General features: G+C 32.0%; 1 protein-coding gene across 1 annotated transcript in view; it reads left to right on the plus strand.

Moving 5' to 3' along the window:
• LOC127737250 (CD109 antigen-like) overlaps positions 1-25,941 on the plus strand; it is a 90,939-nt gene that overhangs the window by 27,826 nt on the left and 37,172 nt on the right. The window contains exons 12-21 of the mRNA XM_052247793.1: positions 299-547; positions 7,375-7,476; positions 8,146-8,208; positions 8,895-9,089; positions 11,563-11,712; positions 12,756-12,869; positions 13,573-13,633; positions 15,115-15,295; positions 25,103-25,220; positions 25,626-25,739. Of these exons, the coding sequence (XP_052103753.1) occupies positions 299-547; positions 7,375-7,476; positions 8,146-8,208; positions 8,895-9,089; positions 11,563-11,712; positions 12,756-12,869; positions 13,573-13,633; positions 15,115-15,295; positions 25,103-25,220; positions 25,626-25,739 (1,347 nt within the window). The remainder of the gene's footprint in view (positions 1-298; positions 548-7,374; positions 7,477-8,145; positions 8,209-8,894; positions 9,090-11,562; positions 11,713-12,755; positions 12,870-13,572; positions 13,634-15,114; positions 15,296-25,102; positions 25,221-25,625; positions 25,740-25,941) is intronic.

Consider the following 25,941-nt stretch of genomic DNA (forward strand, 5'->3'; position numbering starts at 1 on the left):
TTGGCAGTTTTCTAAAAGGATTGCCACGAAGGCTTGGTGATACAAGGAATACATTTAAAAAAAAAATTCACGCAATTCATTAATATTTGATAATATAAATTGACTTGTAACTGGCCTATAGATATTTACATCTACACAATTTGGTCACTGGTGGAGAGTTGTCAAATTGACAATCATTCCGTATATCCTTACTTGTCGTTGTTATTTGAGGGATTAGTCAAATCCAATTCAAGGGTTTTTTTTATTGTAAGGTATAAGCATTTTATATACATTTTTGTCTATCAATGGTACATTTTAGTTGAGAGCTACACAGCAAGATGATAGTCCCTTAAACCCACCATTGGGCTTTGTAAACATTACGGTAAGGTATACTGTGCCTGGTGAAAAGAAACCACAAAATGGGAGACCAAGCGGTGATCAGATTATGCCTATTCGTCCATTTCCACAACCATTCAACCATTGGACACGTTTGGAACAGATCCCTGAATCAGGAATAATTGTGCTCTCAGCTAGATTCCCTAAAGCAGCACAGTCTGGTACAATACAGGTATCGATAAAAATATATAAATGAACGAAAATATTATTTGATTAAATAATCACCAACATACTTAGTCTAGTTATAGAGTTACGCAGAACCACGTGTCTCACCTGCTATTACTGCTGTCAGTGTAAAATTGTAATGTTGACTGTAAAAAAGTAATCCATTTATCAGTATAATACAGAGTTTAAAAAACAATCAAACTTTTTCTTTGGATGCTATCTATTGATTTTGAGGATTAGCTTCGGTCGAAGAAGTAAAATACTATAACTTAAATAAATATATTTTCAAAAGTTTGTAACTTTGAAAAAACTGAGTCTATATATCAATAAAACAAGGAGAAACAAAAAAAAAAAAAAAAAAATATTTTCAAAATTTTGCTTTCAGACAGTATCTCTTTATCATAAACGAGCAACTGCCAAAATGTCATAAAATGCTATGAAATTTTTTTAATTTTTTTTATTTCCATTCTTGCCCTTTATAGCTTGCTGTTCGGTGTGAGCCAATGCTCCGTGTTGAAGGCCGTACCTTGACCTTTAATGGTTTACTTTTATAAATTGTTACTTGGATGGGGAGTTGTCTCATTGGCACTCATACCACATCTTCCTATATCTATTGATAAATTACTGATTTATGACCAATATTAATATTATTATTAAGCCACAGTGGATTTGATAAAAATGAATCATAAGTGAAGTTTCTCTCTTTTTGAATAATCATTTCCCAGGATCTTAGTACATCTTTCCAAAAATAGTTGTTTACTGTCATATAAAGTTGTCTAATGTAATCAACACCACAACTAACAAACTTTTTCTGATCTATATTTGACATGAAAATATTTTGCCATTTATTATCTCTCTGCAAAATCCTTCTAATCCATGTTGATTTAAGTGCTATAATAAACATATTCAAATCAAGCATTTTCAAACCTCCCTCCAAATAATCTTTGATTAAGATATCCTTCTTAACTCTATGTATAAGTGAGTTCCATATGTATTTATAAATAAGTTCATTTATTCTCTTAACAATATCATCTGAAGGGTTTGGCAGAGAGATAATGAGATGGTTTACAATGGGCAAGACTAGAGTTTTGATCACAGTTATTCTACCTATTACAGTTAAATTCCTTTTAGACCATTGATTTAAAGTATTTTTGATCTGTACAATTCTTTCAGAATAATTTATCTTAACAATTTTCTCAAGATCTACATCAAAATTGATACCTAGTAATGTAAAAGGAGTTTCACCCCAAGACAGATTTCTGTCAGGACATAATGTATCTGTATTATATATTTTGCTCCCAAACCAAATAACTAGTGTTTTTGTGAAGATAATATTCTGTCCAGATATTTTTGCAAACCAGTCTAATTCTAATAGTGATTCCTGCAGGAATTTTTAACTCCCATCCAAAATCAAAGAAGTGTCATAAGCAAATTGTGACAATTTATGTTCAACCCGTGTGACCTTTATACCACTAATGTCACTATTTCCCCATATTTTCAATACCAGAATCTCAACACATAAAATAAAAAGATATGGAGACAGCGTATCCCCTTGTCTACAACCTCTTCCAATCGTGAAAAAATCTGAAAGGTCCCCCCCCCCCCCCCCCCCCCCTGGATGACAGCTGAATTGATATTATTATAAAAAACTTTAACTCAATTAATGATGGATTCGCCAAAATTGAAAAATTTCAAAACATTCATCAAAAAATCCCATGATATGGAATCGAAAGCTTTTTCAAAATCAATCAATAGTACAAGCCCTCGTATTTCATGTTCTTCTGTGTATTGTAATATATCAAAAATGAGTCGTATATATTCCCCAATATACCTACCACTAATAAAACCAGTCTGATCAAAATAGATTAATTTATCGAGGACAATCTTAAATCTGTTTGCTATAGCTGCTGATCCAATTTTATACAAAGTATTCAATAAAGATATTGGGCGCCAGTTTTTTATAAAGTGGCTGGGTTTATTCCCTTTCGGTAGACAAGTAATAATCCCTTGTTTTTGTGTAACAGATAGTTCTCCTGTTTTTGCACCATAATTTAAAGAATTTACAATAGAAATTTGAAGATCCTTCCAAAACATTTTATAGAACTCTGCTAAAAAACCATCAGTTCCAGGAGTTTTGTTGTTTTTCATTTTTTTCAATGCTTCTCCAGCTTCTTTAACAGTAATTATACCCACCAAGCGTTCTTTTTCCTGAGATGAAAGTATAGGAACACTTAAATTTTTCAAGGTTTTTTCAGATCGCTTAAGGTTGCAATTCTGTAAACATAGACAATGCAATTTATCATAGGAACTCCCTTTGCGGCTGAAACTGTGACACTTTTACTATGAAGTTTCGTGAAAAATGATATCCCAGAACGGAAAGTTTATATGCACTACTATTTTATTCAAAGGTCAAAATATAGGGCTGTGCGGCATATTTTCAACATTTATATGCCCTGAACTTCTAAGAGTTTAAACTTGTACTAAAATTCTATACTACCCTTACCTCCATATTTGGACCTCCTAAGAATTAAAATTTAGGCGCTACCATGTTTTTCTATACTGGTTACATTTCCAAGTAATGTAACTATGAGATGAAACACAGAGATCATAAATGGGAACCAGTACGTTAACAAATTAACATATCTATGAATATTATATATCTCCCCAAAAGAGGCGTGGTTTGAGAAATAGCTGTATTTACAAAGTGCAACCTATACAAACATTTATTCAAAAATAAAACTCTCTAAAAACACCTTTTCTCACAACAATACTTATTTATCAGAATTATAGCCTTAAAGAAATCACTGCATATACTCTAAGTTTCCTTTTACAGTACATTTGTTACCCCTATCCCTGTTTCAATTTTTTAAAGAATTTGAAAACAAGACTTTAATTATTGCCAGCTTACCCTATGTGCATGTTTTCTGACATGAACTGTCTAAAACCTGTTTGAAACTATTCTGATAACAAATTGAAAGCATTGTGTTATACTATAAGTGTATTGTTTAGTAGTTAATCATTCCAACTTTCAAGATTATACAAAGTATCCAATCCTGCCTGTGTCTCCAGTCCACATCTTACTAAATGCCTATTTGTCAATGAAAGTTCATAATTTCTGTCTCAAATGGTCAGTTAAGAGTTCTTGTCTCAACAGTATCATCCCTAACCATATATCTAACATAAGTTAGTTAATATATGAACTAGAAGTGTCTAAACAAAGCCATATTTGCAAAAGTTGTATTTAAGAATATATCAGTCTGGTGCCTAAATTCACTAAAAGTTTGATAGAAATGACTGCTTACATCTTATTTTTGCATAACTTCCCAGCACAGTTATTGTTTTCTTTACAAAAGACCTTGAAAATAATAAAATCATAGCATTTACAAGTTAAATTATCTGTTTTATGACCCAGGGGTAGGCATTTGTTTCTGTTTTTTGTCCCTAGGGCCTCACATTTCCTAAATATTTTCCCTGTTTCTAGCAATGTGGAATATTTAGTATATATTTAGGATAGAACACACTATTGTAAGTTTTATTGCGGTCTTTTTGTAATTCTAGCTTGTACTTTTTAATGCCCCGGTCACAAAAAAGCACATTTAGGTGTTACGGCTTACTTTTGGGTTATCGACAGGACAAAAGCACCCGAACAAAAATATTTAGGAAGGATCAATGAGTTGCAATGACTGCGAAGAGTAAATATAAGCACTTTTAAACAATTTAAATTACAAATAGGCATATATTATGAATTTATTTTGAATTCAGGGCTTTAAGTAAACCATGCATAAAGTACACTGTGAATTTATGCTGAGTCATCATATTTAAGGCTCAGGATTTTCTCAATCTTCATGAAATATTTATAAAACTTCATATTTCAGTTAAATTCTTTAAAATCTCTGAGATAAACCAAATTTTGTGAAAATCTGTATGTTCTATTTTTTAACCCTATATAGGTTGCAATTCTGTAAACATAGACGATGCAATTTTCCATAGGAACTCCCTTTGCGGCTGAAACTGTGACACTTTTACTATGAAGTTTCGTGAAAAATGATATCCCAGAACGGAAAGTTTATATGCACTACTATTTTATTCAAAGGTCAAAATATAGGGCTGTGCGGCATGTTTTCAACATTTATATACCCTGAACTTCTAAGAGTTTAAACTTGTACTAAAATTCTATACTACCCTTACCTCCATATTTGGACCTCCTAAGAATTAAAATTTAGGCGCTACCATGTTTTTCTATACTGGTTACATTCCCAAGTGATGTTACTATGAGATGAAACACTGAGATCATAAATGGGAACCAGTACGTTAACAAATTAACATATCTATGAATATTATATATCTCCCCAAAAGAGGCAAGGTTTGAGAAATAGCTGTATTTACAAAGTGCAACCTTAAAGTATTTTTGGTATCCCTTTTATTTAACTTCATTTAAAATATCTTTCTGTTTTGTTATAATTTCCCCATTTTCTTTCTCTACTTTAAGAATAATTTACTTATAAAATTTCGTGATTCTAAGCCACAGAAATAAATTAGTAGGTTTTTCCCCTTCCTGTATCCATTGGACACGTGATCTTACTAATTCCCCTTGTACTTTTTGTAATTGTAAACTTTCAAGCTCATGTTTTTTGCTTCTAATTCGTTTATTGAATGTTCATCAACTCTATCCTCTAATTGAGTTACTTCATTTCGGAGATTTATCTCCCTTTTTTGTCTTGCTTTTTTTATAACTTGAATATGAAATTGTTTTTCCCCTAATTTTCATCAGAAGAGTCTCAAGCAAAAGTTGACAGTAAATTCTAAAATGAATGTCTGTACTATCTATTTTGTCAATATTTTCCAAATTATAAACTAAAGCACAATATTGTTTTTTCACTTCCTGCATTTTTTGTTTAATGGTATTTATATAGTCTATATCATATAACAAAGAGTTGTTAAACTTCCACAAACCTTTTCCCCTAATGAAAGGGTTAAATTCTAAATCAAGCAAAATCATAGAGTGATCTGATCGATAGCTTGGAAGTACATTACAATTTTTGAGACTGTTTAGGACGTTTTCAGTGAGAAGAAAAAAGTATAATCTAGCCTGTTTAAAAGGATTTCTCTTCCTCAAAGTGTATCGCTGTACATCTGGAAGAAGTTCTCGATACGGGTCTATCAGATTTCTTTCTTCAGTAAATTCAAGAACCTTTTCCCTAGCTTTTAAATTGTTCATATTCACATAGTTGCAATAATCTATCCATGGGTTTTGGACAAGATTAAAATCGCCACAAATAACATAGTATTCATTTTCAAAATCATCAATAACAGACATAATTTTGGAGAAAAAAAAATGGATTATCTGTATATGGTCCGTATAGACATACAAGAGTTATCTTTCCATTTTCTACGAGAATATCTAAGATTAAATAGTTTCCATTTATATCGGTTTTTTTTTCTTTTAACACTTTGCATTCAAAATTATTATTAAACAAAATAGCTACACCCCTAGAGTTTGAACTAACAGATGAAAAGTTACAGTCATAACCCCATATAGATCTCACAATGTTTTCTATATCATCTGTAAAATGAGTATCCTGCATACAATATATATTATTGTTCTTTGACTTCAGCATATCAAATACATCTTTTCTCTTTAATGTGTTCCGAAGGCCTTGACAGTATACAGAAAAAATCTTTAATGAACTTATTGATCATAAAATGTCTGCATCCAAATTACCTCAAGTAGTTGAATGAAAGAAGTAAAAATAATTTTCAAATAATGATGTTAACACAGAAAAGTAATTAGAATGGGGATGTCAAACAGGATAATTTTCAAAAGATTGTTTAAAAATAAATGGAAAAAAATAGAACAATAGATTAGAAAAAGTTTAAAAAAATATTCAATTGATTGAATATGACAATTGTGATAAAGCATTTTCATAATTATGAACAACGCATCACACTTTTTCAGTTTATACAGAATAATATCTGTACATTAACATTTGCCATAAGTGTCTCTTATATTTGTTAAGTGTGAGTAGTATATATATACATGTTCAATTATAAGAATAATAGAAACTAGTGACTCAAGGGAGATAACAAAAATACAAGTTGAATCACCTTAAAAATTATAAATGTTAGTATGTCAAGATCATCCTTTTTAGTTATCCCCTGAAGGTTTGTTTTAATTTCATCAAGGTCCTTTTGTAGACTATTTAATCCACTAGTGTCCATACTATTGTCTGACTCACTAGACAACTCTGAATGAGTTCTCTTTGGTAATTTAGCTTGTGTTCTGGCTTTTGTTTTATCTAAATTCCTTCTGGCTGACGGTAGTGTTTGGACAGTATTAGTGTTAGTAGATTTCTTTTCTGTGGTATTTTGTCCAGTTTTATTACTTGGTAAAGAATTGCCTCCAGGCATAATGTAGTTAGTCAGTATAACTGCTCACAACAGAAAATCAATAATTCAATTCTAAAAATCCAAATGGAAATTCTTTAGGTAAGTAATTCCTCATCATCAAATTTCTTCAAAACATATATATTTAGAATCCAAATTCACTTCTCCATCTTTTGGTATTGGTTTTAACTGCTGGCACTTTGCAAAAATAACTTAATTCTGCAAGACTGTATCTACTTATTAACAGTTAAAATAAATTCAGTCCATTTATCAGTAAAATACAAGAAAATTGAAATAAATATTTTCAAATCTATGTTCTGAATATTGTCTTTGGGTCATAACCATTCATTGACCTTAAGTATGAAGAATTTTTTTTTCATAATTTAAGTTGGAATATTAGGTGTTCATGTACTACTATACATGTAACACTATTTTCATTTTTAACTACAGGCTTTTTACCGCAAATTGAGAGTAACCAGATTTTTGTCCGAAGCAGAATCCCCAAGCAGAAACTACATACAAGTGGAAGTTAAAAATAACAGAAAAGCTCAGGTACAGTTAAAAAAGAGCAAGCATTATCTATAGCCAACTCAGCCCTGAATATTCAAATGAACCTTGAAAACACAATTCAGAACAAATATTCTTATATAGTCAATATACACTTACGCTAACGGTTTTTTTGTTAAGAATTCAAAAGAAAATATTCCTTTGCGTCTAACAGTAAGACATCATATCAGGCTTGCAATTTGTCAAAGTATACAAAACTAATCATTACATTAGAGTATCAGATACATAGATAAAAGCATTCCAAAGTACACTTTAAGAAATAACTTTCGCTATTTATTTTGATATTGAAGAAACCTAATTATCAGAAAAAAATCCTCATTATTTTTTCAAAGTAAGTGGATCTGAATATTGCACGGATATGTATGGCATATAATATTAACTTAAAATGTAGGACAATGACCATCTATATCGTATGCAAATTATAACTCTTCTTCTTGATTTTTTATAAAAATCCTTTTCGAAATATACGGCAATGTCTTTCGAATGAAGGATCGTCCTATTGAAAGAGGTTATAAATTACAATTGGAAAGAAGTCCATTTATCTTCAAACAAACAGATCATTGTTAAATAGGCAATGGAAAAAAATGTTCTCTCTGTATCAATCACTTTGCTTTTATTTGTGAAAACAAATATTTGTTTTTTATTTATGTTTAGCCTGGTCAGAAATTAGCATTGGTTATAAAAGTTACAGAAATGATACGCTTCTGCAATTACAAAGTATGTTATTATTTTTGTCAGTTGGCGAACGCTTAAAAGTAATAATCGGAAATAAAATGGAAAGATGGGCATGCGTCAACTATTCAAGTTCTGTCAATTACTAATTAGTTTTTAGATGTTTTGTAAGGGGGTATATTTGTGTTTATCCTTCAATTTGTAACAATACAAAAGAGTTAAAACATACATAATTTTATGTCGGACCAATAGAAATACTAACAAACTTCATTCGCATATAACAGGTAATTTCTACACCTCCGTAAAATCCGCGAAACTATTACATAGAAGTCTCTTTTAAATGTTTACTACAAGAGGTCGGCATTTTACCTAAATAAAAAAAGGGCAATCTTATGTCATTTAAACTATCTTAAAATGAATGTTACGAGGTTTCAATTTAACACCAGGGGATCCTCTAAGAAGATGAAACTATAAATATAATCATTTTCCGAAGAAGAGAGACCGAAGTATTCGTACATGCCCTAAAAAACAATTCACTTTCGGGGTTATTGTTACACGTTTAATTCCAGAGAACATTCTCCTGGTTGCCAGTAGCAATTAAAATTACAGCAATACTCAACTTTCGTTTGTGCGTGCGTTTTTTTTATAGAATGTTAATTTTCGTTTATTTTTCATGACATCTGATATCGAAATCTTTTATGCAAATTTAAAAATTCCCGTATCATTCATAGGTTTTTTCAAAAGGATCACTTATAACTCAAGGGCAATTTAGGATGAGAAATAGAAAACAGCATGACCAGAATCTAAGTATCACATATGCGATGATTCCTCAAGCAAAGTTACTGATTTACTATGTTAGACAACAAAACGGTGAAGTTGTAGCTGATGCAATTACATTTCCTATTGAGGACATATTTAATAATAAAGTGAGTATTATTGTAGAGTTGTATATCATTTATTGCATTCAGTGCTTTCAAAAATGATTACAAATGTATAATGTAGTTAAAAAAAGCAAAATTCAAATTCACTGCAGAATCTTATATTTTATAAAATAAATTAAGTCCTACGATTGTTATCGTGATTTATAAGGGTGAATTTAAATTTGTCCTGTCAAAAGTCAGTAGTATTGATTTATGGCTCGTCTTTTTAATTCTCCCAGAAGGAAGTTGCTTCGATACAAAATTTCAAAAAGATACATTCCCGTGTCGTTTCAGTGTCAATATTAATGTACACAAAGTTTGTCGACGAAATTCAGTTCAATTTCTATCATACCAATATCATATTAAAAAAAATATAGTAGAAGCTTAACATCATTAATTACACCCTAGTCATCGTCAAGTTAGATCAATACTGATTAATACATGTAATTTGTTTTGTTTGTATTGTTGCTGACTCTAACCAACTGAGGCTAATTTTAAATCAAATAGAGTAAAACACTATGTCGTTAAAGGAAACCTTTGAAATGCATTCAGTGTCACTTTGAAAAGAAACGTCTGTATTCCCATGTCTAATGTGAAAGGTTGCATTAGAAAGTTAATACATAACGTCAGTTGCCTTACAAGCATAAAACTGCCAAATGTTTCTGTTATAAATTCTTGTTTTGTAAAAGGCACTTTAGTATACATGAACAAAATTAAAGAAAACTGTACGTGGAATCTATATTATACGTTTAATGTTAAATAAGCAGTATGTGATTGAAAAAAGAAGAAAAAAAAAAGAAATAAAAGGTCCAAGAATCTAGCTGACTTGGATACCAATTGTTCCTATCCTACGTCGATTGAAAGGGAAATCTAAGTTGTCTTTACATTGTGGAATGACCTTTTTCTTCATAAAGACGTTGAGGAGAAACATTAGTGTCAAAATGTTGGCCTCGATAGCCAGTTTTCAGACACAGTTTGAAAAACAACTAAATGATTTATGGATTCAGCTGATATATTGTGAGACCATCTTATACACCGTTGTGTAGTTTGCATACTTTCAGGTCCGTGTATTTTGAAATATTTACATATAAGTCAAGGTTATAAACAAATTTACTGATGCTGGATTGCCGCAGTGTTAAAGAATGTATACGCCTTCTTAAGACAAATGGTTCCATCAACTTTTTATTTATTTTAAGTTTTGTTTCAAGTTTGGAATATACCAGTTCAATATATTTTTATCTTTACTAATGCATTGTTCCTCTGAATATAAATTACCGGACTGGCAAATGTGATAATAAAATTAAGTACGACAATGTTTGGAACTCCTTGATTTTCTTGGGTTTGACGAAGTGGCAATATGTTACGTAGTTAAGTGAATTTTGGACAGGAGTATAAGCAAACTGACAAATTAGGTAGTTGCCTGTTTGTGTTACCAACTCCAATACCGTTTAGTAAGATATTAAAGACCCCTGTATGACAAAGATAAAGAGAAAACAGTATGTAATTGAATAACAAACGATCAAAAACGATCATTATCACCACTGGATGAAAGGCTTATAGCTTGTGAAAGGAATAATAACAGTATGACGGGATTAAATATGTTGGCAAAAATCTATTTTCGGCAACATTTTCAGTGAAGGTACTATTTTTGAGTTACTGATTTCTCTTGCAGAGTCGTCAAATTATCTCGAAAATTTGAATATCCATGGTGGGCAGCATCTCATTTTCATGATATATTTTGAGATTTTTTATTTTGCATTCTCTGAATATCCATGGTAGACAGCATCTCATTTTCATTATATATTTTGAAATTTTTTTTCGCATTCTCTTCTGGTCGTGGCCTTTCAAATGTTTCGACCATGAGAGATATGTCCCATACCAAATCGAACTGAGCGTGATAAGTACGAGTTACGATGCATATGTTAATTTGTTTGTCCTATCTTATAATGTGGTAGGGAATTGCTCTATTTTCATTAGTCATTAGCTAGGTCAATGTTAACTAGCACAAGTCACGATAGTTAACTCACAATACTAGTTATAGACAATATAATACCGTATCACAGAATGATGGCGGAAACAGTTGATATGAAATATAAATATGCTGTTTCACATACTTATATTTAAAAAAAATTTTGTGCAGGATTCTCTGACACATGAATTTATGATATCTCTACTTCTGCTGAAGTAAAATGAATACTAAGTAATAACATTAGAGAAATAGATGCTTTCATTTAGGAAAGCAAAATTAACAGAAGGAAAGGAAAAATACGCCCTGTCATCCATCTTTTTGTGTTGCACATATAAATAGACCAATGTTGATGGAGAACACCTTTTCTCACTTCATTTACTCGAAGGATAAATGTGATTATTATCATTGCGTTCATATTGTCAGTATGTTTGTATAACTGGGATATTTTTTCATAATTTAAAAAGTGATATCTTGTATAATGCTAAATTTCATAAACTAATATTTGGGTAGGTGTCTATTAACTTTAACAAAAGACGAGCTAAGCCAGGTGATGATGTTGAAGTTGAATTGACGGCGGATCCAAACTCATTAGTCAATGTTCTAGCAGTCGATAAAAGTGTCCTATTACTGAAATCAGGAAATGATATAACTACACAAAATGTAAGTTCATTCACTTTCTCTCTCTCTTATTCTTAATTTTCTACAGACACAACCATAAAGATTCAAAAAGGTAGACGAACTTTTATGATAAAGATTTTCAGTCTGACGTTGATAGGCACAAATAGGACCGAATAGAACCAGGTATGACAACTGGATTTTGTTCTCTTCGTTTCAATTGTTATCATGTTTGCCTTTAATTTGTGACAGTTTATCTGTAAATGATCGGTTGTAAAAATTCAGGACCATAACATAAGTGTCTCAGTTAAAAAAATCATTTTTTTTTCTTTACTCTATTTATAAATGAAAAACATTGTACTGCATTGATATAGCTACATTAAAGATATAATTAAATTCAACACCTTAACCTAACGTATAAAATATCAAAACAGATACGGCTGATGTTTGTACGAAATAATATTTAGAATGGAAACGGGAAAGGGCAGAAAACAGCATAAGGCCGGCCACCAATGGGTCAATGAAAATCCCACACCCAGAGGTGGGATTTAGCCGGCCCCTAAACAATAATGTATACTAGTTCAGCAAAAATGGACGCCAAATTAAACTACGAAACATATAAATGAACCAAAATTATTTTACTTTTTATTCTCATGTCAATTTTGACAATTCTTATTTCCAACTTGACGTAGAGGCTAGCAACTATAGGTCATCGTGCGACTCACAACCATGGTCAACATACATATCGCAAAGCAAGCTATAAAAGGCCCCTATATAACAGATTTTAGGTAAAACTCAAAGTTAACTTTCTCAGTTGAAAGTTGAAATTTCTCAGTTTTATTTTGACATTTCTTCTTTTCATTTTAACATTTCACACTTCAAAATTGACATTTTCAAGTTTATACTTCCTACTTCAAAGTTTGCACTGTTTATATGATCTAAATCTCTCATCCTTCTAACAACTATGCGATTGAAACTATAAATGAAACATTAGAGATTTGTTTAAATTTATTGTTTTGTTCCTATATATTTATTTTATTCACTCATTATGTTGTATAAACACAGTAAACTATCTTAAATATTTAAAGGTATTGAATGAACTTCAAGGATATAGTAACTCCGGATTCTTTGCAATATTTGATGGATGGGATTTTTGGTTGCCAAGACCTGTTAATGACAGGGATGCATTTTCGATTTTTGCTGTAAGTACAAGAGCACAAATGATTGAAAACTCGATTCAAGCTATATTTCTGAGAAATTTCCAGTATTTGAAATGTAAAATACAGTGGAGCCATCTAATTTTATCCTGGTATTTACGATGAGTTTATTTACAACCACTGGGTCAATGCCACTGCAAGTGGAGGTTTACATCTTAAGGGTATCACCAGCCAAGTAGTCAGTACTTTAGTGTTGTCAAGAATTATCATTGATTTCGAGCGTCACTGATGAGTCTTTTGTAGACAAAACGCGCGTCTGAAAGGAAGAGTCAAACTCATAAGTCGACAATAAACTGACGACGCCATGACAAAACACGAAAAGTGACCAAATTGCAATTTACCTGTAAGACGTAGTTTAGATAAAGAGGATCGAAGAAGTAAAAGTAAATACAGTCTTGGATATATAGTTCTGTCATTTCTCCATTTTCGTATATTATTTTTATTAACAAAATTAAAAAAAACAAACATGTTACATTTATAATGCTAAAACACTTAAGAAATATGACTTCAAAAATACAAGTTATATGCTTCTTGGAAATTTTTTTAAAGTAATCGAATTAAATGAATTAAAAGACATTCCGTAATCAAACTATATTAAAATATATAAATCAAACATGCGTTAATAAAATGGTCAGAAATAATTTTACACTCTCGATTTTTTTTTAAATTCGTATATTTTGTTTTACAGGGAGCTGGTGTTTATGTACTTACAGATGCGCTGCTTTATCAGTATATTTCTCAACAAGGACGTAAGCATTTATAACTTACAAAAATTACGTGAAAGATATTGATATGACAGCCAATAGAATAAACTATATGTTGTTCTGGTGTGCATCACTATGAATTAATGCCAAATGTAACTCTCATCAATACAAAAGTCCTCTTAAAATAACAACATCGATTAACATATCGAAATTAAACACTCAACCTTCTTTTTTGGGGGTATTGAATGCGAATGTAACATTTGTCACTGAGCATCTTTCGATTTGACTGAGGAACACAAAATCAACAAAAATATAAAGGGCTTTCGAAAGAATGAATATTTCTTTATCCACTTCGAACATCGATCCGTCGTCGAACATATGAACTCATGTCTGAAAAGAAAGAAATGATTAATCAGCTCGCTTAGGACTTACCAATTTCTATATATGAATTGTCTGCTCTATGGTCGGGTTGTTGTCTCTTTGAAACATTCCCCATTTCCATTCTCAATTTTATATATCAGTTGATCCGAATAGTTCCAAGTGGTATAGGTGAAAACATTACTTTGAACATTTTACGTTTGCCTTCACCAGTTGGTTGACCGCTATGAAATATCTGTTTCACAGATGGCGACGGATATTCTACAATTGTTGTTATCGTTATCCCGTCCTCTTTTTCTAATATGTGACCTACCCAAATAAACTTATCAACTCCTCCAGTTTTTGGTAGAGTTCGTGTTGCTCACACTTTAGTTTTATATGTTGTATTTGTGTACTATTGTTTGTCTTTTCGTCGTTTTTCGTTTCTTGCCATGGTATCTTATACCTCTCTTTTTAGATGCTGATATAAATTAGGGCGATAGTGTTTATCGAAGTTCAAATCTCGTAAGGTTTGAATAAGAGATACAACAACATAAGAGAAAATTCAAGATTAAAAACTTGGTACATTGCACCTACCCAAAAATGATCTAGACCGGTGCTTCGATAGAATAAGCGTTTCATAATGTGCATGCAACAAATGTCATGCAAATCCATAATCAGTTAATGTCACAATCTGGAATAAGACACATTCTTTAAAATTGCCAATCATATGGCTATAATGGGACCAAAAAATCTACGACCGCGGTAACTATTTGCTAGTGAGTTGGAAACCGACACAGAGTATCTGTCAAATAATTCGATATGGTGACCGTACATTTAATGTAGAAGTCGGTTTGAGTCATAACAGAGTATTTGAATTATGAAATAACCGGTGTTACTATAATTAATATTACCCTTTATTGGACTTTTTCTTGTTGTATGTTGGCTTTGGCTATCAGTTTTCATCTTGTAAAAATGTTTTTTTTGTTTTTTTACAAAATTGCACAGCGTTTTTAGTGTTGTCACATTGACAACCATTAAGACGATAATTGTTAGTAGTATTAATGCAAAATAATATAAATGAAGTCCACTCGTTCGAAGAAACAATTTTGCCGTTCACAACACAATTTGCTAGCAAGGAACGTATTATGATGCTGTGTAAATTTCAGCCATAAATGTTTTTCCTGTGGGAATATCAGGACCAACTCGTCTCTTCTTTGGAGGCGGCGTAGGCGGTCTGGGAGGCCTGGGAGCAGGTCTGGGAGGCCTGGGAACAGGAGGTCTTGCAGTTCCAACACGAACACGGAAGAACTTTCCAGAAACATGGTTATGGATAAACAGCACTACAGGGTGAGAATTAATCATTAAACAGTAATTAATTTCTGTAATATTGTCGTGATAATTTAAAAATTTGCACGGTTTACGTTTAATAATAATCTTGAAGCTCAAGCAAGCAGTTCAGATGGGTTTTCTTCTCCAGTTCAAACAAGAAAGGCATTTCCCGAAACATGGCTATAGGTTTATAGAACAACAGGGTGAGAGTGCTTGACTAATCAAAGGTTGAATGTAGGAAATATTATTTTTGTTATATCTGGATGGGCATTCATAATGTATTGCAAAATCTTTCCTTCTACTTTTCATTTTATTTACCAAATGTTTATTATCGATTGATATATTATGGAAATACTCGGGTAACTTGTTTAAGCTGAATGGGCACGTTGGGCATTATCTAGTGAGAAAGTAGTAGCATTTGCTCAATTGGCATCTGTTGGGAGAACTCGAAAGAAATTTCCTGAAACATGGATATGGGTCAGTAAAACAACAAGGTGAGCAACGGAAAATATATTATGTAAACCTTCGGATGATATCCGTTCTGAACACTTATTATATAGATATAAAAAGTGATATTTTGTGAATACATATAAGTTGGAATCTTTCGACTCTCTGTTTCATGTGTAAAAGAATTTAGGATGACATGATTCCATGTGATCAGATTATACATTTTGAGTTGATTTCATAGATTGCGAGCATTCTGTGAGTTAGTAAATCAAGTTGGTATTTGCATTAAGTTGAGTATTTTCTTGAACATCAACATATGTTCTTCACTGTTCGAGAAACATCGTCAAGGGTGGTTGTTTTATCTCATTTAGAGAAAACAAATTTATGGAACAGTCTCGGTCAAATAGGTAGGACATATGTGTCCTTTATTTCACTCAAAGAGTCACAACCAGTTGTAAAAACCTACTAGAATTTGAATACAAAAGAGTCTATATAATATACTTTAAGGCCTTATGATGACTTTTAGTTATGAACATCCTTGTCTTTTTGTCTTTGGTGGATTCTTATTTCATTGCCAAACATATCATACCTCCTTATTTTTATATTTTAATTCATTTTCAATAATTTCTTTATTAAAAATAAAAGAAGTATTATTCAACGATAAATCATGATATTGAAATCAAAATTACATATTTAACATGTTTTATAAGATTGCATAGAAGTACATCTTGAACCAAATAAATGCAACAGTAGTATACCGTTGTTCAAAAGTCATAGATCGATTGAGAGGAAACAAATCCGGGTTACAAACTAAAAGCGAGGGAAAAACATCAACTATAAGAGGAAAACAACGGAACAACATAAACACTGAACTGCTACAAAAACAAACGCCAACATACATAGAAACGGACTATTTGATAACAACTCCCATATTCCTGACTTTGTACAGAACATTTTTAGAAAAAATGGTGGACTGAACCTGGTTTAATGGCTCGCCAAACATCCCGCTTTATGACAATGTTGAAAAAATATCGCTAAAATTACAACTCTACGTGACAGTTATATAGTACAAACACATAATATAATAGTCGACACAACATGTAAACCGCAGAACAACAAAGAACATATTTAATCAACGACAGACACCACAGAAAATCACAAAACGCGCTTACGTAACTAACATGCAATATCGAATTTTATACAATTATTTTCACAACAATGTTATGGAAATGCAGTTTTATAATTATTTGGACTACAAACGATAGGACAAAAAACGCGAAAAAAAATTATTATCATCATTTCAAAATGTTTTTTTTTTCGCGTTTAACAATGTATTTTATCATGGCCACATGTATAATTGTTTTACAAGACATATTTATCTTTCACAGCAATATTGTCCCCTTTTGTGTGTTTTTCAGAGATTGCAATGATTAAAAAAAAGTACGCGTTATATTGAAATGATTTTTGGTACCAAGTATCGGGTTACTAAAATCTTCCCTGTGAAAGGGGCACCAAGCATACTATATACATTATAAGAGTTATTTCCCCCATTTCCCAAAACACTGTTATTGCTACTCTTCATAAACTAAAAGAGTTAACGACACATTTTTTTTTTAAATGTTTCTTACCACATGTCGCAACTTTGATACATTTAAATCGAAGCGATTTATTGACCTCTTATAGGAGTTATCTCCCCTTGAATATTTTACCTAGCGGTATGCTACGGTATCTCATAAAACATAATCCATAAAGACCTAGGGTCTTTTGATTTCAGATCCTTGGACAATAACTTGGAAAGATATAGGTCAAGGTCATGTTTAAGATTATGACGTTCCTTTGATCTCCCTATTATTCTCAAATGGTTATAGATAGAGGACATTTAAATGGTGAAAAATGTTTGGGTCTTTCAGGGGCAACTTTATTACAATATGACTGTATTGATTTAACCATTCTGTAATGGGCATAACCCCAATTGACGGTTTGCTAAACGACATTATTAGGCGTAACTATTAAACAAGAGGTCCTAGACCCATAGGGTCTTTAGCAATGGCATCGACCAATGACCTTGACAAAGGTGAAGGTCATAGGTCATGTTCATGTCCTTAACTGTCAACTTTGAGGTTTTTTTACCCTATCGTAAGGGTTTCATGCATGTTTTAACGCTTTTCAATGCCTTTTGCGTCTATTTAAATATATATTACTTTCCGTAAGGGACATGATTCCTATTGACGGTGTGCGAAGAGATATTATTAGCTATAACTATGAAACCAAAGGTCCATGGTGTCCGTCAAAATCTCAAGAAATTATATTTACATAAAACTGATTTTTTTACACACTTTGATTGGATTTGATAAAGAGAGACCTCCGTTTTCACTTCTGATTAGCACTGTAGGTAACAATTGCACAATTATTTACAATGCATTATTCATAGGGTACCTTGTCTGTTTGAATCCTAATAATAAAAAAAAAAAAAAAAAAATAGAAATTGCATTGACACAAAAGCCAGATTTTTAAAGTAGACATAATAAGAAGTAATTTCAGTAAGAGCTTCTAAAGTCCGCGCTAAATGACATAGCAAAATTTTTAGTTCGCTTGTTCTAAAGAAAAAACTAAAATTTCACAAAAACTTTCACATGAAATTAATAATTATAAGCATACCATCGAATCAGAAACCTCACAGTTTTTTATTCTTACTACCATCTTGGGGTTCAAAAATTTCCATGGTGTAGGGGAGTGTAACATGATTTTAGCGTTAGTCATAAATATACCACTAAATCCCCCCTATCAAGGGACAACTCCAGTATGTTGGTGCGACAAGTGTATGGCAGTATATTTTCTAAAAAAATGTGGAAGGAAAGACCTTTCAATTGTTCGTGAACAATCGATCTTTAATTAAATTCGTTCCTTTCGCTATAATGTTGAAATGATATTAGGTTTCGAGTATTGGTTGACCAAAAGCTATCTTGTGGTTAGGGCACCACGCCGTGTCATTTCCCTCATAGCGGTTATCTCCATTTACACCGAAAACCTTGTTATCGCTTTTTTTAAAAATTATTTTTATTTTTGTCCCCGCCAAACTATGACGACATTTCCCCAAAAAAGTTCGAAACATGTTGAAACGATATTAGGTATCATTATTGGTTGACCAAAAGCTATCTTGTGTTAGGGCACCACGCCGTTACATTTCCCTTATAGCGGTTATCTCACCTAACACCGAAAACCTTGTTATCGCTTTTTCTTAGAAACCGTAAATTTTTTAAATTGTTCCTTAGGACATAGAGCAAGTTTGTAACAATTAAGCCGAAGTTATCCGTTGACTTTTTATAGAAGTTATCCCCCTTAAATATTTGACGTAAGCGATGTGTCTCTAAATATCATGAACCGTAAGTCGTAAAGACCTAGGACCTTTTGATATGAGGTCCATTATCCATGACTTTGAAATTGAGGTCATGGTCAAAGGTCAAAGTCATGACCTAGATTTTGACCTTAGCTTGTTATCGGCATTATTCAAAAAGCGTTAAAGATGGCTGATAGAATGTAAAGGAGAATATGTGTGTCTTATAGAGATCTACGTTTGTTATATGGGTCCAAAATTATTACACCAACCATTATGGTCCTAGGGCACCAAACTGAATTCAGGGTCCGAAATGAAGATTTTTTGCTTATATTTCAAACCAGGTCAGAGTTAGAAAGAAACTTTGAATTGCAAAAATGTTCAGCATAATTTGATCTACAAAATTATGTCAATGTCAAAGGTCAAAATCCCTAGCAACGACATAAAAAACCTTAGCAACTATATTTTTTTGAACTTAGAAGGTTATGAATTATATAAATATGACATTTTAATACTGGAAATGGCATTTTTGTCCCTAGCAACGACATATAAGTCCTAAGCAACCTTTTTTTTTTTAACTTCAAAGGCTATGAATAGTAGATATGACATTTTTGATACTAGAAGTGACATTTTTGTCCTTAACAATGACATAAAGATATATTTATCCTTAGCAAGCACTCGTTATGAACATAAATAACCCCCATTAACGGTTTTTGAAAAGACAAAATTAGCTTTAACTCTTGAACCAAAGTTCCTAGACCCATAGGTTCTTTTGAAATGACATCATGGACCAATTACCTTGACACAGGTCATAGGTCAAGAGTCAAGGTCATGTCCAAAATTTCTAATAATGTTTTTTTGACAATATGTTAAGGGCTTTATGTGTTTTTTTTAGAGCTTTGTAATGCTTTCGACGCCAATTTAAACATATATTTTACATTGCGAAACGGAAAGACTTCTCAATTGTTCACGAAAAATTGATATTTTGATAATATCCTTGGTTTTCAAACCTTCGACTTAGAGTGCTCCTGAATAAGGTAAACGCATGATATTTTGTGTTGTTTTCTTCATTTTGATTTGCCAGTACTATTTTTTGCCGGTACACAAAAAAAATCGTTTTACAGAAAATATCGCATTTATAACAAATTAGAGAAACGTTACAAATCATGAGCGTTCATCTTTTGCGTTATGTACGTGTATCCTTTTGTAGAGAAGCAAATATTACCTTAGCTGAATTTGACAAAACCGTACTGAAGTTTTAGTCCTCAATGCTCCCTCAACTTCCATCTTTTTTGCCTCTGCAACTTTATTTGAGTATTATGTCACTGATAAGTGTCTGGTAGACGAAACGCGCGTCTGGCGATTGGCCTACAAGAAATAAACCTATTATATTGGATGAGCAATTTCTTTCTGCTCATTGTTGATGGCCGTATGGCGCCCTAAATTTTCTTTCATCTACGTCAGTTGGTTTCTGTTGGATAGCTGTCTAAGTGGCAATTATACAACATATTCTTATTTTCATATCTATGAATCAGGCAGTTACGTTTGAATTTACAATGTAAAACGTACGGTTTGAATAAGAGATACAACTTAAAATAAATGATGATGAAATTTAAATAAAAATATCCTGTTCATAAATCACTTGATATTATGAAACATTTTGAATCTGAATTTCTATAATCTTTTTTAAACCCGATTTTTACCAACCGAATTAGAATTAATTGTGGGTCTGTACTAAGAGGAGCAACACGACGGGTGCCACATATGTAGCTCTGCTTAACCCTCCGAAGCACCTGAGGTTGCTCAGCCTATAGTTTTTTATGTTGTGTTTTGTGTACTATTGTTTGTCTGTTTGTCTTTTTCTTTTTTAGCCATGGCGTTGTCAGTTTATTTTCGACTTATGAATTTGAATGTCCCTTTGGTATCTTTCGCCTCTCTTTTATATTCATTTTGATCTTTTAGATTATAATTTTTATAATAGTAGTATGTTACATCAAGGTATTTGTGCGATTATTTTAAATTTGCATAACTATTTATAATTTAAAAGACGTCTACAATGTATTTTCCTTTCGTTGAGTACTTCATGAGTTCTGTACAAATACGTTTTTAATTATTAATCAAAAAAGAGGGACGAAAGATACCAGAGGGACAGTCAAACTCACAGATCGAAAACAAACTGACAACGCCATAGCCAAAAATAAACAGACAAACAGACAAATAATAGTACAGATGACACAACATAGAAAACCAAAGACTAAACAACACGAACCCCATCAAAAACTGGGGGTGATCTCAGGTGCTCCAGAAGCGTAAGCAGATCCTGCTCCACATGTGGCACCCGTCGTGTTGCTTATGTTATTACAAATCCGGTAAATAGTCTAATTCGGTAAGTCACATTCGTGAAAAGGGAGGGTATTGTAGTTACGACATAAGGAACATATCCGATATCATCTGTGAAGCGGTTATTCCATAACGGTCAACCAACTCGTGATGGCGTCCGTAAAATTTACGAAGGGATGACTTCAACTTCACCATTTGGAACTCTTGGTTTAATAGCTTCCTTGTGAGCAGCAATCCTCTATCAAGGAAATCTATGGTTTTCTATTAAATCGTTGTATACCTTTTGCCTCCTTTTTATGTATTTTATCATTCGTTACAAGAATTGAAATATTATGAATAAAATGTGTATAATTATTATGTTCATGTGCAAAAAAAAAGAAATTCATTATAATGAAAAAAAACCCATTGGAATGCATACAATAGTAACCTTCTGCAATGTACACAATGAAGTTGCAGTGTGAAATCTCGCATCTCAGTTGCCGATATGATGGAGTACGATGGCGTTATTTCTGTATCACTGTGCAATGTTCTCTAAGCTTGGTTTTAGCAACTGCATTTATTATTTGGTGTTTTATTGTAAATGATATTGTTTTATGCTTAGCTGTTGTTTAATGTCAATCATTTCAGTATAATAGATGAAGGTTCATTTCTGATTTGTTTTAAATGTTCTGTTATTCAAATGATTGAGTTAAACAAAAAAAGGGGGAAATGGTTGAGTACTTAAATCTTGAATCTGTTTACTGTTCATAGTAATATAGCTTTGATTTACATTTTCAAGTATTTGTCTTAAAGGCAATTAAGTTTTGATGGCCGGATTGCATATAGTTCGATACGATAAGTGTGATTTAAAGCGAAGTATCACTTTGATACATTGTCAGTTTATAAATAACGTATTGTAGAGTGCAAGAGCTACATTGTTAAAATTGTGGTGATCAGCTACCTTCTAAACTTATACGATTAAAGCAGATAAAATACTACTAACAAGCCATAGCCTACATGTGATTTAGAGAATGATCGAGGTATTAAAGTATATGTTTACTGCCACTCATACAACTGGAGGGAAAACTTCAGCTGAATGATGGATCAGTTGCAGGAAAATTACAGAAAATGGATAAATCGAAGGCCATATGAACCAAGCCCTATACATTTATCTGAATGGATTGATTTTGTTCGATCATGCATTCAAAAGCATTTTCAAAATATGCGGTGTAAATGAGTAGACGTGTTTCTGACCATTTCATGAAAAACCCCAAAAATTACCCCTACATCATTCATCGACGAGAATATTTTAAAAAATCACCAATCCGTCCTTCTCTCCTTAGTATTAACATAAAAAAAAAACGACGAAAATATCCCATCTTTATATTGGATACCTGAATTTTATAAAATATCTATGACTAAAAATAAATAAAAGATGCGATATGATTGTCAATGAAACAACTCTCCACCTGAGACCAAATGACGTAACATTTTGCAACTGTAGGAAAGGTCACTATACGGTCTTTCCAATGAGCAAAACCAATACGAAATATCACGCTACATCAGGCTACGAATTGACTAATATAAATCAATTCAAACGAGAAAACTAACGACCTGATATATGGTAAAAACAATAAACAAAAAACAAACTTGATATACAGCATAAAAGGACAACCACTGAACTACCGGCCCACACAGAAAGTGGTGGGGTATAACATGTTTGCAGGCACATACTCTTACCTGGAAAGTTATGTGTCCAGTACAACAACAAAAAATTACTATCAAAATCAGCTGAAAAGCACGTAACTCATCAAATCAATACAAGCACAGAAACAACTAACTCAAAGAAAAGTACAGATCTGATCCTACTCATAATTACTGAAAGCTAGTTTAAAGCCAATTAAAACTAAGAATGCATCTCAATCTGTATATAGTTTTTTGCGGTCGTAGTTTTTTAGATACAGTAGAGTCGTCTTATCTTACTTGTCGACAAATTTCGACAAAAGATGTATATTCAGTGATGCTCGAGTCCAAAATATTTTAAAATCCAAACCTTATTTAAAAATAAAGAGCTAATGAAAAAACAAAATGAGCAAAACGTATAGCCAAAGCCGGGCAAGGAATCAGAGCTTTGCATGAGGAGGGAGATGTATACTTCATTCAAAATAACACAATATCCGTGACAGTACATAAGTACTGGCTAATGCCATGGCAAAAAAAAAAAAACGAAAAACGATCATAAGACAATAATAGCATACAAAAAACTAAAGACTGGGCATAACAAATTGTCTTTACCTGTCAGTTTTGCACTCGTGATCAATAACTATTCAGAATACATGTACTAAAGTCCTTTATGTATGCAAAGGACAAAACAGAATTGTAAAAATGAAAATAAAACAATCACGTAATATTTTCGACAACAATTATTGGATTACCTTTACATTTCTTCAATCAACCATTTAAATTGTAGGCCACAAATCAGAAGCAATGTCGTGTAGTAGTTAATACAAATTGCAGCTGATAGAAAGATAGAAAAATTAAAGTGTTTTACGAATAATCGTTTCGAATGAAAGAATAATTCGAATAGCATATTCAATCATGTCTAAGTTATGAAGGTGACTTGATTAGATAATAATTACTTATATATTTTAATACCAGTCACAGGTACAATTTATATATTTACAAAATTTTAAGTTTTGATTTAACCTTACATGTAAATAGACTAGCAAATTAGGAAAAGCGCAAATATTCTCAAAAGCGGTGTTTTTAAGAATTTCAACAAGAATTGAATAAAATCTGACTTGGAATTATTCTACATAACACACCCTTCATTGACGGATTTCCAAAAAACGAATTTATAATATATTAACAATGATAGAAAAGAACTCGTATCAACTAAAAGACGACATTTCTTTCAATATTGTTTTTTTCTGTTTTGGAATGTGATTCTCCTCGGTCCCAGGTCAGGGGTCTGTAACTAAGTGATTGTCGTTCGTTGTTGTCTGTCATATTAGTTTTTCTTTTATTGGTTTTTGTTAAATAGATCAGGCCGTTGGTTTTCCCGTTTGAATTGTTCTCCTTTTACGAAATGTGTGTTTTTTTTTAGCTGACTATACGGTATTTACTTTGTTCGTTCTGGGAGTCATTACGGTGGCCTAAAGTTGCTTACATAAACGTGAGTTGGTCTACGGTGGGTAGTTGTCTCTTTGCAATCATACCACATCTTCTTACTTGTATGTACGTGTCTATTTTAGTCAGTCATTATCAATAATGAACTTCATTGTTCATCAACAATATGATTTTCGGTCAATTAAAGTGTTTTTTCGACTTATTCAGAGACTTAATGCTCCGAGTTAGACAGATATCAGAAAATAGCATGAACATAGTCCCAAGTTCTCCGTTTATTTGTGCAGAATGTATGTATAATACATATATATTGTCGAAAAATGTATGGACAGAAGATACAGGAAGAAAACCGAAGAATATTGGACTGTTTCTTAGTGACTACAGATATACAATCTACGCTTAAATATACAAAAGATTGTTAATTGGGAGTACAATTGATAATAGCTCTAATCGTAATGCTAAAAAAAAAAAAAAAAAAAAAAAGGATTTAACAAAGTCTCTATGTAGTTACATTTATAACTACTTATGTCTGTTGGAATCACGCTATTATATGGAATCTATTCCAATATATCAAAGTAATAATAATAATTTAATTTTAGTTCGGATGGAACCGCAACAATAAGAACGACAGCTCCTGACACTATAACAGAATGGATTGCATCAGCATTTGCTGTTAATCCCAGCTCGGGTCTCGGAGTTGCGGCAACTACTGCAAATGTAATCAATATATGTTTAATAGTATGCCGAAGACGAGTTTACAATTAAATTAAATTCTAATTTTAAAGACAAAGGTCTGTTTATGAATCGTTGTAATTGTCTGGATGTCATGTAGATCTTGTATACATTTTGCACAAACTCAGAATTCAGAACATTTGTATTTTTAGTAACAGAGAAATTTACGTATAGGAAAAAATATGATTACTCAAATCGTAGAAGAAAAACTTTCTAATGCAATTTACATTAATTTTTAACATCTTATGTTATGTCATCTTATCATATTTGAAGCAGCACAATCATTTTACATTATGCAAAAATAATTGTTGGAAGTTTTCATTTTTATAATTTCAAGAGCAATACGTTTAACAGACATACAACTAGTAAAGCTAATACTTTCTATTTCAGTTAACAACTTTTCAAAGGTTTTTCATGCGTTTTGAACTTCCATTTTCTGCCATACGAGGTGAAATTATTATAGTCCAAGTCACAGTTTTCAATTACCTAAAAAAAGATCAACAGGTAAAATTTCATTAGCTTTGCTGTAAAATATCAATTTTATAAGCTTATATAAAAGTATATATAACCGTTGATTTTTAAAGGTTCCCCGACAATTTAGATGCGACTAATATTTTAATATCATAATTGCACTTGTTAATTACTGTAATCTATATGGATTACGTTGTATATAAACACACACACACACACAAACACACATACATAT

Source organism: Mytilus californianus, unplaced genomic scaffold, assembly GCF_021869535.1.
Source record: "Mytilus californianus isolate M0D057914Y unplaced genomic scaffold, xbMytCali1.0.p SCAF_4, whole genome shotgun sequence".
Classification (NCBI taxonomy): domain Eukaryota; kingdom Metazoa; phylum Mollusca; class Bivalvia; order Mytilida; family Mytilidae; genus Mytilus; species Mytilus californianus.